Source organism: Spodoptera frugiperda, chromosome 26 (genome assembly GCF_023101765.2).
Source record: "Spodoptera frugiperda isolate SF20-4 chromosome 26, AGI-APGP_CSIRO_Sfru_2.0, whole genome shotgun sequence".
Taxonomy (NCBI): domain Eukaryota; kingdom Metazoa; phylum Arthropoda; class Insecta; order Lepidoptera; family Noctuidae; genus Spodoptera; species Spodoptera frugiperda.
Window position 1 is genome coordinate 8,870,498 of NC_064237.1, and position 15,333 is coordinate 8,885,830.

At 34.2% G+C, this 15,333-nt stretch overlaps 1 protein-coding gene across 5 annotated transcripts in view; it reads right to left on the bottom strand.

Annotated features, from left to right (window-relative positions):
- The window catches only part of LOC126912511 (inactive rhomboid protein 1), a 190,451-nt gene that overhangs the window by 165,609 nt on the left and 9,509 nt on the right, over positions 1 to 15,333 (bottom strand). For 3 of the 5 annotated variants that reach the window (XM_050704976.1, XM_050704975.1, XM_050704974.1), the window contains exon 2: positions 11,537 to 11,557. The exons of the other annotated variants lie outside the window; for them this stretch is intronic. In XM_050704976.1, coding sequence (XP_050560933.1) covers positions 11,537 to 11,557 — 21 coding nt within the window. The remainder of the gene's footprint in view (positions 1 to 11,536; positions 11,558 to 15,333) is intronic. 5 annotated transcript variants of the gene reach the window in all.

Consider the following 15,333-nt stretch of genomic DNA (forward strand, 5'->3'; position numbering starts at 1 on the left):
CATTTGACCTTTCTGTTTAGTGCGGGCTCTTAATACACAATTGAATACGATTCAATAGCAACTACACAACGACCCCTATTTGCTTCAATGAACATCATTTCATTCGTAAACAATAGGACTTCAAAGCTAGCTGTTATACATTAGCTTTGCCTGTGACTCTGTGCGTTAGAAAATTGTAAAAATATTGTTCTGGACTTCTTCGACTTTCTTTCTCAAAGTAGATATAGTTATTTCATTTAGAATCTCACCATTTCTTAATTTGTTGATTCAAAATATAAATTTTAAACAAATATTACTCAACGATAGTAAAAAAAATTGCCATTGTTTTTTCCTCATATTTACTAAAGAAATAATGAATTATAGAAAATTCCAAAAAGCATTTAAGTTGAAATAAAATAGTAATTGGTTCATATACACATAAATAAATAGATACATACATCGAATATTTATTTTTATATTTGTAGTCCTCAGGCTATTGACATTTTCAACACAGTTTTAACACGACATGGCTTTTGATCTGAAATATTTATTCAATGATATATTACAAATTAAATGCAATCATATTTCGAAGGTTAAATCACCTATGTTATTTATCGTATGAACACGTATTTATTAACGTCACGCCTTTTTATCCCCCAAGGGGTAGACAGAGGTGCACATTACGGCAGTAATGCCACTGTACAATGTCACTTTTCACTATTTATGGTATAAGTCCCATGTAATATCGTGAACCTATTGCCATATAGGTACTGAGCACAATCACAGACTCCATGCTACTACTGAGAAATTTTTTGAAAAGCCAAAAAAAGCAATTCTCAGCAGTACTTTGTATACTGGTGTGTAGGTTTAAAAAAGTGAATTAAAATATAATAAGTGCGAATAGTCCTACCTCATTAATTAAGCAACGTCATACAAGTATACAAAAATCCAGTATAAACTGACCGTTGAATGTATGGAAAGATCATACAAACCGAGACTATTATAAACTGGCTATATATAACTCGATCTGTAGCCATACTACATTATGTTAGATATCTATTAAACGTAATGAAATCATGACTTGTTTTCATACGAACAATTTAGTGGTAATCATAATGATGGTGTTAGTACAAAGTTTTATGTAAACTGAATCTATGTATGTATGTAAAGCCAACTTTGTTTTAATTACGTTGTGAGATTCTGTATGTGTGTTTGGGTGTGTGTGTCGAGTTCCTATTACAAGGAACTCGTTCTATAGGAGCGTATTAAAACAACTCAGTGTTTGTACGTATGAAAGTTAATTAATTTTATTTCCTAGAATTGACTAGTTTCCTACTAATGAAGTTCAATACTTTTTTCGAAACATCAAAAATGATATTTTTATACTTAGACACAAATTCTTGCTACGTACCACCTAGTATGTTACCGGTTCGAAAAGCAGGAGTAGGGAGGCGGTGGTTTTTAGTCAGTAAGAGCCCGACACTCGCTCTCGCCTTGCCCAAGGCGGGAGAAGTGGACGGCTTTCCCCCCTCAAAAAAGCCCTAAGCTTAAGCCCTACAAACATTCCATTTTAACGTATTATGAACACGCATTTGACGCTATAAACGAAGTGTTATACAGGACGAATGCATCTACAACACTAAAGCAATGTTTCAGTGTCGCAAACCGCATACTTAACTCTGCCACCTTCATCAAACGCCCAAGTATCTAAATGAAGCACCTTGTATATTCCGCAATGCATTTCATATTCTGTTTGAGTTACCTCCTGTAAATTACTGCTCTCTTGGTACCTGGTGGCGTGTTGTACTAAATATTCTTTTTGTTTGTCCATGTTTTTGGTATTGTTTACTTAGTGACAATGGGACTGTGACCCCTATTTTAAATAGGTACCCCATTCAAGATAGGGGTTGAATGACTCACTCGTATAGTAATAGCTTTTTGAGGTTATTTTTTGAGTCGCAAATAGTATAATAATTGCCTGAAGTATATTCTATACTATAAGTAACAACCTAAGAATAAGTCTACATATAAGTGACACTTGGTATGTTGACAAAGACCGGACAACAGCGCTGTCTGGTAAACTTAATTCTATTAAAATGGAAATACTATCCGAAACGGTAAGAAAAACTTGAAGACCTAATTCTCTACATAAGGGAAGGCTCATAGTCCAATAGCACCAGCAATGACATATCACGGTCTATTGATATAAGTAAAATCACTCAAACTTCACTCACAAGAATCAGGCAAGCAAAGATGATTTCCTCTTAACTATAACCGTTTAACAAAGTTCATTAAAACAGTGAGTAGCTAACAGGCCGGGCGCATGTCATTATAACTCGCATTAAGACAGCTGCCAAGGGCACCATGTGGCTTGGTGTCGAGCCAACGTCATACCAAACCGCAGTGTTACTGCGACCTGCCTGCTGTGACTGAGAATACTGACCCCGGTAGTTGTGACTGAAATAATAGACGAACTAAATTATATACGAATTATATTATTTACGTAAATGTGCGTGCTACGAATAAGATGTTAAAAATCTCTTTAAATGTGTATATAAATAAGTATTTGATGTAATTGCCTCACTACTATCTTAAACTAGCTTCTGCCAGTGACTTCGCTCGCATTCCCATGGGAAAATAGTAGCCTATGTGTTATTTCAGACCATAATATACCCCTGTTCTAAATTTCATTTCGATCCCTTCAGTAATTTTGATGTGAAAGAGTAACAAACAAACATACAAACAAGTTTCTGCTAAAATCAAGGCTTAATGAATTCTACTGTACACTCTATATAACAAAATAAAATTCTACACTATAACACAAAAATAATATAAATCAAAACATAAAAAAATCTCCATTATCATCGGTAAATACCGAAACTGAGCACCAAATAGCAACAACTAAACTTGACAATAATAATACCAATTACTACAAATTAAAACATAATGGAAGCTCCGAGGACTAACAAACCATGTAAATTACTTGAACATTAATTACGCAGTATAATGCATAAATTATATAGCACTTTATACAAAAAATATGACATTACAACAATTAAACAACAATTAAAATAAAACATTGCCATTACGTGTATTCATTATCAAAGAAAGTTCTAAGGTAAAACGTAATTACTTATTATAAATCGTAAGTAAGATGGCCGAACTTATTATTTTGTGAAGATAATAATATTTTGAAAAGGTTCTCAAACTCCTTCTACTGAACTATTGGTCCTATAATAATCTGTCAAAATTCTAAGAAATGCTTGTTATTAGTTTAATCTTTGGGAAATGGAAGGTACGCACCTATGAATAACCCTTATTGAGGGGTGAAAATCATCCAATGTCTTCTGCTGCCTTGAGTGGGCGAGAGGGAATGTCAGACACCCCGTTCCTAATACTGTTTTTCGAGCCGGAGCCCCATGTAAACCCGCTAGGTAGTCCGTAGCTACGGATCAGGCATCAGCTCTACTGGGCCCCGTCTGTGGTGGTCTGATGGCCCTTGTGAATAACCTACACTACATTCTTATTAAAACTAGGCATAAAGACTATTTTCTTCTTTTACTTCAAAACTTATTATATTTTATATAAATTAATTTTTAATTTCATTTGAACATTCAGTTTTTACAGCTTGGTTGAAGCCATATCTGTCTTTTCAGATATTTTCTTGGAAATTTTACTTACTAATGAAAAAAAGTAAAATATTAAAAAAGTACATTCGTAGTTATCATTAATATCTGCAAATAAAAATAGTGACTATGATTTTCATAGAAATGTAATTTTATATTTTCTCATTAACTTCGATGTTCGATTTAATTTGTTTTCTATGTGGGTAGGTATAACTATTTCTACGAAAGTATGAGAATTTCTAATCAAATTACGTATAATATACATATAATACTTAGAAAAAAATTCTACGAATTCAGTGTTCATTTGAAAACCAATGAAGATTTTCTTTGAATAAGAAATTTAGCAGCCGCAAAAACAAATACGTTCAATCACATTTAAGCAAAAAGACGCCATAATGTGCATCCATTAGACTGCCATTAAACAGACAATAAATTAAAACTATTCGAACAAATTCATCGAAAAAGTTTAATTAAAAAATATTTAGTGAGAAAATAGTCCGCGCATAAAATCAAATTCCGATCTAAATTGCATTCATGGCCATTAGCCACAAAGCTTTTAGATTCAATCCATAGCTTCAGAATGTCGTAAAAAGAGCTATAAAAGTGAACAGAGTAAAATAAAATAGTTACCATTGCCAGCGAATCAAAGAAGAAGAAAATATTCTGTGTTTTTTTTTCTTTATTCTAAACTAACTTCTACCAGCGGAATCGCCCGAGGTCCCCATAAAAAGTATCATACGAGTATGTCCTATTACAGACCATAACTTACCTCTTTTCCAAATTTCGTCCCGATTCCTTCAGCCATTTTGACGTAATTGTAGTAAGTTGAATACAATAGATACAGATCAACAATTTAAATTGTCTCAATAAAATTGTGTCCGAAATAGCTTGATTCGTTTTTTCGCTTTACTGATCGGAAAATTGTTACATGTGAAATACTGTCAACACTATGGAACATTCAGAATGTTACATAAAAGTCACCTCTTTGTTTTATATTAATAAATTGCGTATCAATTTTTATGCCTACAGTTTAATATTGTGAATTTTGATGAAACTAGTGATGTAACCGTTTCTGTTAGCTATTTATTTTATAGTGAAACTCAGATAAATGTATAACATTTTGTTTTAAATCGATACGAGCAATACTGAGGAAACTTCATACAAAATTAACTACCAAAGAGAGGAACACTTCAAAAGATACACATACATACAACAAGACGTTCTATTTCCAAAGATACATAGATGAACAACAATGTAGGTACAATGTACACCGTACAATGTACAACCCTAATGAAATAACCTTCAACCGTTCTAATTACAAATGTCAGAAACATTACAAGCCATTTCGATTTTTGAAATGGATGACGTCGTACCAAAATGGCTGCCACGATGTAAACAATGAATTGAAAAGGATTCCCGCAATATCGTTGTCAAGACTCACTCGAGATACACTCGGTTTCTTTGATAAATTAATGGGCGTAAAGATCGTCAGATATTACGAATATTAATCATCTCGGTGCCCACGCAACGGGTAAAAAATGAATAAATTTGACGTCACCATGTTGTAATTAATGGTGAATGGATGGATTAAGTGGCTATTGCTACACGATTTATTACTTAACACTGTATTTAGGTCGTGTGGTTATTGGATAAACTATCTAGGATCTCATCTTTATGTTGTTAGTGCTTTTTTTAGTTAAATGTCTGCTACTTTTAGTGAAGCTATATATTTCAGCTATTAAATATTTTAATTAAAACCTGATTAAGGTAGTCCGATTAAAGGTTTATTATGGTAAGGTATTTTAAGCAATAAAATGGCTTCATAGTGGTATTAAATTAATATTGAAGAAACTGTAAGTCTTCGGTTTTAGCTAACAATTTAATGTTTCAGTTAATACATATTTTCGGACTAACATAGAAGGCCAATCTCTTCTTTATAAAATTCTCGAATATGTTGGCATAAACCAATAACAATAAATAATCTATTGTCAAACACAGTAAACATTTTCAGACGCAATATTGTTACTGCGTCTGAAAAGGCACAGAAAGTCGAAAAACACAATTATACTTTTCCTAATCCATTCCGCCCGCGCCTCAAAGAGCCAGACCACCACAGATGGGGCCCAGTAGGGCTGATGCCCGATCCGGAGCTGCAGACAACGGGTTAACGGGGCTACGGCTCAAAGCAGGAGAAGGAACGGGGTGGTTTTTAGTCAGTAACAGCCTGACACACCCTCCCGCCTCACCCAAGGCGGGAGAAGTCATTAGATGATTTTCCACCCTCAAAAAAAAAAGGACTGAAGATTATAAGAAATGCATTAGACACAGATCAATGACCGTTCTTTACCATAACGTATACGATTAAAAGTACAATCGCACAAAACGACACATGACCAACACACCTATAGTTACAACAAGCATACATCAATGAACAATGGCCTCTCATTCATTGTCCGATAACCGTTTTTCATTAAAGTCGATGCAATGATTGTTTCAATTTACACTCAGTCAGTTTTATTGTTCCGTGCTGTAGTAAGACTCAATTAAACTTGCTCCGTTTGACCGGGCGCTGGCCGTACGGTGCAATTGATTGGGACCCCCGCTATAGGTTGATTGTACTTATTGCTCTTCGTCCCTAGTCTTCGGATTTGTTTGCAAAATAAAAGCAAGTGCATCTGCTATCTTGTTGTCAACCATAGATAAAAGAAAAGACTTGTCAACTGTCTTATTGGAACAAAAGGTATAATTGTTGAGATAAAAAAAAAAATTTAAAGAAAGTTACTTTGTGTATCCTCAAAATAATCAATCAATCAATATCAAGCAGAAGTAAATGATAGAATGCAAGTCATACAATCAAACTGTTTGAACTATCTGTGTTTCCTCGGTATAACCTGGGTAGACACCCAGGTCAAAGCGCGAGTGAATAGGTTGCTTATGGGCAGACGTGCTCCATCGTAGGCCGCATCATCACTTACCATCACATCACTTAATACAGTGAAATTGGCACCGACACTCAAGTGTAGCTTCGAATGGAGAAGAACGAGCAAGAAACTCCATAGCAGCTTCTACACCAGCGCATACCGATAACATTAAAACTGAAGAAATTGAACTATCTGTGTTTCCTGATGGGTATAACCTGAGTGTCTTCAAAGTCGAGTGAATAGGTTGTTTATGGGCAGACATGCTCCATAGTAGGCCGCATCATCACTTACCATCAGGTGAGATAGCAGCCAAACGTCGAAACATTAAATGTAAAAAAAAAACAAACACAATCATGATTCCTCAGTCTGCAACGTTACCAAAGTCAAAAGCGTTAAAATCAATACTAGCTTCATTTGAGCATATCTCAACCCCCAACATATCTACGTCTAGCCATAATAATACAGTGAAATTGGTACCGACACTCAAGTGTAGCTTCGAACGGAGAAGAACGAGCAACAAACTCCATAGCAGCTTCTACACCAGCGCATACCGATAACATTAAATCTGAAGAAATCATTGAACTAACAAATGCAACCCCAGTCTACAACATTAACAAAGTCAAAAGTATTAAAATCAATACTAGCTTCATTTGAGCACATCTCGATCCCCAACTTACCTAAGCTACGTCTAGCCATAATAATACAGTGAAATTGGCACCGACACTCAAGTGTAGCTTCGAACGGAGAAGAACGAGCAACAAACTCCATAGCAGCTTCTACACCAGCGCATACCGATAACAATAAAGCTGAAGAAATCATTGAACTAACAAATGCAACCCCAGTCTACAACATTAACAAAGTCAAAAGCGTTTAAAATCAATACTAGCTTCATTTGAGCACATCTCGATCCCCAACTTACCTAAGCTACGTCTAGCCATAATAATACAGTGAAATTGGCACCGACACTCATGTAATCCCGCCGGACTGGACTAGTCGCAACGTATGCCTCATTTATCAGGATGAAACCGGTTCACCTCATCATTTTATTATCTTCCAATACTAAAATCAGTCTAGAAATTCAAATTATAGCTAAAAATAAATTAGTTTTGAAGCTTTGATTTATTGCGTATTGATGACTCATTTAGATTATGGCTGCAGAATTGAGTAGTTTTAGCTGTTTCTTTTCTAAGTATAAATACAGGCAAACAATTCTGTTTGTTAGAGTATATTATATGAACATTAAGAACTCGTGGCAGTCCCCTACAGAATATAAGCCTCTTTTAAATTACAACAAACAGTCAAACCATTACAACGGTTTTGTGGGGCTTAGTATATTATAATGTAATCTATATGGAAAAGGAATAAATAAATAATAATAAATAAAAAGACTTTCCATACCTGACCCATATATGTTTACTTACTACTACAAAATAACTATGCCCACTTTTCTCCAAGCATATTATTAATCCTACTAGCTTCTACCAGCGTCTTCATCCTCGTTGCTATGGGGTAAAAAGTATCCTATCACCCAAGTCACCAAATTTCATCAAAATCCGTTCAGTAGTTTCAAAGTGTTTGACGGACAATCATCCAAGCAAAGAAACAAACTTTCACATTTATAATATTGTAAGAATATGTTCTTTTAGTGTAGTTGTGTGATTGAATGAAAACGAGCAAATCTATTGACAAAACCCATTCACAATTCCAGACTGATTTCGAATTACTTGAAATGAATAAAACTCGATGTAACAACGTATATAAATAGGATCACATAAGAACATCACTTAAAAAGGTACTCAAAGAAAACACATTCGTTTTTACACAAGTCACTTAAATTTTATAACAGAGACCAGTTAGCAGTATAACAGTAAGGGTGCTTTTCCAACAGAGATGTGCTATGCTATGTTGCTATGGATCCGTTTTGTTTCCACCAATCATATTCATTGGTAGACAAAGCTTAGCACTAGTGGAAACGGACTCAGCTAAGCTATGTTCTTTTATGTAGAAAGATGCGTGGTATGGATGGCTTTCCTATTATCGATACATCACATCCTCGCACTGCTACATAGCTTAGTATCAGTGGAAACGATCACGTACATAGTTTCACAGCTTAGCTTTTACACCTTCGTAGCATAGCTACATAGCACATCTCTGGAGAAGCACCCTAATGCTTACTTTAGCACTCCAGTTTAAAAATCTCATTCATGAAGTCTTCTAATATAAAATTGAAGTAGTTTTCTGAGAGATCGTTGGTACTTAACGACTGAAATAGTTAGATACTTTCTTTGAAGTTAAACTAGCTATAATACTTAACGGTTTGAAATGCATGGTAAAATAAGTTATTTACATCATCAAGTCATGACAGTCCGCTACTAGACTATGAACCTCCTCTAAATAAAGCGATTTGCCATAATCTTTTTTGTTTATAAGGTTCAAGTTTGTTTAAAAATTGTTGCTGTCTAGTTTCTGCCAAATGTACAGCCCCTTAAGGACAAATCACTTTTTTAAACTTTTCATTTAATTTGAACATTAAATCTTATGTCATATGATATAGTATATTTCGTAACGTCAATACAAAAGGCTGTAAGTACACCGTCTGCGCGCTGGCATTGCGCTTACAGCCATTTTGTATTGTTTTCAAAAGCAAAACCACTGTGTCGGAGCCGTGCTTTGCTTTGCTTTTGGACTAAAAGAAGAAGAAATAGACATACCTACCACACTAATCGTTTTTTTTTAAATAGGCTAACTTCTCTACAAAATTATTTAATAATGGACAATAACACCAACGTATCTGATATGTCTCCTACTCCCAGTTTCTTAATATTCATTTAACATTAAACTTTTATATCGGTATTTAACCACTTGGAAACACCTTAAGTACTCGTCTTTAGGGTCTAAATTCCCGTGACCTTTGTGGACGTGTCCTCCCAACCTTGTTTACTTAAAAGCTTTCCCTTCGTACTGAATCGTTTCCGTGTTCGTGGCACAGGTAACTCTTAACTTAAGTGCCAGTACTGAAGTTTGCTTTTGAAAGATCCTGTTATGATGTCTGGGTGTTGCTTTATGTTTTCCGTTTTCGCGTTTTATTATAACGTCGAAGTAAGTTTTAAGGTCTTACAAGAATTTAGACGTATGGTCTGCCTTTTAAAGTGCATTTTTTTACTACATTATTTCGACATTTCGTAAGTCACTATTCGCACCTAACTTCAGTTTGCATATCATAGGTATAACGCTAATGGGCTCTTTGTATGAACTGAAATTCGCATGTTTAATTTATTTCGCTTCAAAATCAGAATGTTCTATTCCACAAATTAATTGATTTGAAAAAAAAATGCTTAGCACAAACATTCAATTTCGAAGGAGTTTTCATTTGAAATTGAAAGTCGACGAACGGAGAGAACTCAGCTTTATTTATAAGACAAAAAGTGTTTGACACAAAACATTTACTGGACTAATTAAAATGGGCGATCCATTTGCGTATTCAAATACTCTATGTAGTTAATTAACACATTTGTTCACAAAATTGGTTTCATCAGTAAAGTGAGCCGTTTGGAAGACGAGCTTGCTATTTTAAATTTAAACGATAAAACAACCCACGTTTTTAATTTACTTCTTTTGTTTTCATTGCATTTTTTTGGTTTCATTTGATTGCCCTATGGCGGTGGGGAGTGACTTTGTCGAAATGTTTCTAATTTCCACGCTTGAAATCATTTGAGATTAAAATAGGATATTGAATTTGTTTTGTGACTTAATTAAACACATCGAACTAGGAACGCTGTTGAAACATTTTTGTCATGAAAATATTAAGGAATGCTGTAGATTCCTTTTTTATGGAATAAGCCTGTAAACGAGCAGACGAATAACCTGATGGTAAGCAATCGCCGCCGCCCATGGACACTTGAAACACCAGAGACATTACAAGTGCGTTGCCGGCCTTTTAGGGATTAGGAATTTAAGGGTTGTTGGGAAATCAGGGATTGGGAAGATTGGGAAGGAGGTAATTAGGCCTCCGGTAACCTCACTCACACAACGAAACACAACGCAAGCGTTGTTTCACGTCGGTTTAGTTTCCTAAAACCTTTTATTGCAAGCTTTATCTACAGATGAAATAATTTATAATTCATTGAAAGATTCAATTCAAAAATAGCCCCGATTACATCAAAGACAATCGTTTATCAAAAGAAAACTTTACATAATTTAGTTACTAAAAATAAGCGTCCTAATGCCTAAACACTAAAATGGTGTTGAAATAAAACAATGAATTAGAAAGATACCAAAAATATTTTCATAAAAAATAATTATGAAAGGTGTCGGGTAAGGTTATACCTGCCAGTGCCATCGTCGCCTGTCAACTAAAATAATTCAACGATAAAATGTTTATTTTACAAAGTCTTCAATACTTTAATGGCTTTATAAGGTGACAAAAAATTTTGAATAAAGAATAATTTGAAAACTAGTCCCCTAAAGACTGTTAACTCTCTCAAGGGGACTTTGTCTTTTTTTTTGTTGTGACAGCAGTTTTAATTTATAAATGTTATAATTATATTTTTTTAATACAATTTTAAACAATGTTATATATTGTTATGTAAGTAGATTAAGTACTTTTGTGGTGTCCAAAAAGGCTCGTAGTTGGGACGTATTACTGTATTAAAATTGTAGACCACACTGTACACTATGGATGCATTAAAATGATTTGTTTTGACTTGATTATCTGTATTGCATTTTTATTTTTACTGATGATAATGTTCAAAGAATAATAATAATACCTACGTATAAAAATATATTTACTATGATATATGTAAGAGTATTTTGAAGTTCTGTTTTCGCAATAAAATAAAAAAAGAAAGTCATAAAAAATTCTACGCCATATTTTTTTAGAATTCATAAATCATTTGTTACACTCCATTTATGGACCCATTTAAGAGTCGTTTGATATGATATGCATCAAGCCATTCAACTCCTTATCTCGAGGGAATAAAGCTCATATTACTATACAAATGTTCAACATACCATTGTAAATAGTGATAATACCTGCAATAGAAAGGGTCATTTAAATATATAACATCTACTTTCGTGATTATTAGGGAATATTGAACTTTAACATTATGTAGGTAAGTTCTGTTTTTAAATAACCTTTGAAAATCGAATTCATAATTAAATTAAGGATAAAATACTTTTAAAATTACTTATTGAAACAAAGTTATTCTATTTTAAACTGAACTTTAACGTTATGTAAGTAAGTACAGTTTTTGAATAACCTTTGAAAATCGAATTCATAATTAAATCAAGGATGAAATACTTTTTAAAACAAATTTATTCTATTTTTGAATGGAAATGATTACGAATTTCTTTAGCTTTGTCAAAATATCATTGTTTTTTTTGTCACAGTAAAAGCCAGTATTATCTTGTACCCTTAGTACGAGTAGGCTTTACGTTTAAAGTAATCGAAACGAGAACGCGTTCGCTCTGATTGGTTGGTTTATTCGAACCGGCCAATCAAAGCGCCGTTTTAAACGTAGCAAACTCATACAAAGGGTACTGATGATTTAGGAAACCTACCAATAGTTACCAAATATTATATACAAAGCTATTTCATTTAAAAGCGAATGTTAATTACATTTCTCAAATATAATTAAACTCAAATACCATAAGTAAATAAGTTACAAGTGTTAATCAGAGCAAATATGAAATTCTTTTGATATTAAACTTGTTCAATATCTCGAAGTCTGTTAAGCAATTCAAAGTTTTCTCAGTTTCAGAAATCATATCGACTTGTAAACTGCTTTCTAAAGTATTGGAGGGCTGTAAACATTTACAGACAAAATATAAACATTTAACTTTAACCAATATGTTATTTTACTATAACTAAAAACAATTGTTTACTCACGTAAATATATTGAGAAAAGCTCTACTAGTTTCGAGTCACAGAGGGACTCTTCATCCCTGGGCTGCGCGACGTCGCCGCATGATGAAGAATCCCAATTCGGCCTCTAATTTTTATTTTAATGTCCGTCTTGTAGATTACTTAAAAACATGACACATGTATTTCTTATTTTATTACGAAAACAAATACTTTCCAAGATATTATGTTGATTTAAAATATCGCGTAACGTCACTTCTAAGTACGTTTTACACGTAGAACTAACGTATTTGCTCCCACTCCTAAACTTTGATTCGTTTTAACTAAGTATTGTTATATGGCGAAATAAGGTTACCGGGGCTCCGGCTCAAAGCAGGAGAAGGAACGGGGTGGTTTTTAGTCAGTAAGAGTCTGACCCGCTTCACCCAAGGCGGGAGAAGTCATTGGATGATTTACCCAGCTCAAAAAAAAAAATGACGAAATAAAAAAATACGTGTCTAATATTTTTTCATAACCTAAGTAACTGATGGACTAAATAGATTTTTAATTTTCTTACCCCGTCATCATCCCTATTACAGTTACAAGCTCTTGTATAGTAAGTAAGTTTAAATTTAATAAAGCAAGGTCTTTATGAATAATATATTCAATTACATTGGCTCAGCAAAAAACTCACTCAATGATAACACTTGAAACAACAAAATATCAAAGGCAATGCCAAATATATGTATAAAAAGTAACTCATAAATAAAGCATGATAAAGGTATGCAAATTTTCCACGGTGGACTTTTTATTTGGTTAGAAAAAGCTGAGATTTTCCGAATTAATTTCACCGTTCCTTTTGGCTGTGGACGCACAATTGGCGATTTGGTAAAAAATAATTATATTGACTCCTAGGGGCCTACTCTAATTCAACGAACGAACGAAAAACCTTCGCAGATTGCATACTACAATTCTATTTATTGCGAACTTTCGTGAACAAAAATGTACGAATTGCATTGCTATGTAGCGAATAAATAGATTATGATATTAAATTAGTTTTCTTTACGATATTTCAAGTAATTCTTTGAGTAAAAACCTACGGTCTATTTGAAATAAATAATTTTGACTTTGACCTGACTTTGACTTAGTCTATGTAGCTATGACGACATTTTTATTCAAAACCGAATAATTTATTGAACGCTGCATAGTTGGATTATGTTTACAAACATTAAAGATAAAAAATGCACATAATGATGTTATATGTTATATCTACAGGTGATTTACACGATGAATATCAAATTTTTTAAAAGGAGAATAAAATCGAACGCGGGGCCCAGAGTTGGCGTCGCGTTCCACACGCGCCTCAAAGAGCCATCAGACCACCACAGATGGGGCCCAGTAGGGCTAATGCTTAATCCGGAGCTGCGGACTACCTAGCGGGTTTACCGGGACTCCGGCTTGACAAGCAGGAGAAGGAACGGGGTGGTTTTTAGTCAGTAAGAGTCTGACACTCCCTCTCGCTTTGCCCTGGCGAGAGAAGTCATTGATGATTTTCCCCCTGAAAATAGCGAAACAGAATCGTCTCGAGGCAGGCGGGAGAAGTCAGGGGATGACTTTCCCCCATTAAAAAAAAATAGCATAACAGGTACTCGGAACTGTGGACTATCTAGCAGGTTACCGAGGCTCCGACTTAAAGAGCAGGAATAGGAACAGTGTGGTTTTTAGTCAGAAAGAGTCTGACACTCCCTCTCGCCTCACCCAAGTCGGGATTGAAATAAAACTGAAACAGATACGATATCGAAGGCATATTTGGCTTCTCTATAATAATAATATTGCTTGTGTTTATATTTTTCCCTTGAAATAAAATAAAGGATTTACATATAACATGTTAAAGGTTTGTGACATTTCGTAAAAATATATAGGTATATTTTTTTTTTCGAGATAGAGCAGAGATTTTTGCTATCAAATATCACTCATTCAACTTTACTATTTCAGTACATTTATATGAAGCCTAAAAGCTCTCAATTTGAGAAATCCTTCAATCAATTACCCTCTATGACAGACTGTAGAGCTGTAATTACTACGCCAGATTAAGGCTAATTACGATTTAATACAATTTATTATTGCGTTGTCATATTGTTAGTGCCTCCAGCACTTTAACGCAGATATAACAATAAATTAATTGATACTCAGGCTTCAGTTAATCTAAATATAAAGACGAAAGATCAACGTACGTTTTAGGGTCAGTCAATTTGATTTTTGGACAAAAGAGTCCAAATGCCATATAACCATATGTCTGTTGAGTTTCAGTAGATACTACTTACATCATAGGTATATTTCAAATATTTTTGTCATAGATGCTGGAAAAGTGAGTCAATGCGTGGCAACAGGCTTACTACTATTTTATTATAAACCAGTAAACGAGTAGACAGATCACCAGATGGTAAACAATCGGCCTTGGACGCCCAAAACACCAGTGGCGTTACAAGTACGTTGCCTTTTCCCGGAGATTGGGAATCGGGAAATTGGGGATCGTTGTTTCACGCCTGTTTTTTGTGAGGCCGTGGTATCACTCCGGTCGTGCCGATCCATTCGTGCTGAAGCATAACACCTAAAAGAACTAGTACTAGGCAAATCTAAAACATAATTATTTAAATAACAACTCTGCGTAACTCTTCTTAGAATCGAAACTGTAATGCAGTGTTAGAATTCTAAGAAATTAATAGACAAACAATTAGTTTCAATTAACCAATTTATTAATTAACACGTGACGTACAACAATATCATCAATCTACTTACGGATTTGCACTTGATAGTGTCGACGCACTCTGTACCAACCAATTAACAGAATTAATTGATTCTGAATAGTAGCAATTATATTGTTTTAGGTTAATTTATACTCCATGACATCGATGTGGTTGAGAACAGTCACTGAACAAGAGATCTTGAACATACACCTATTACGACT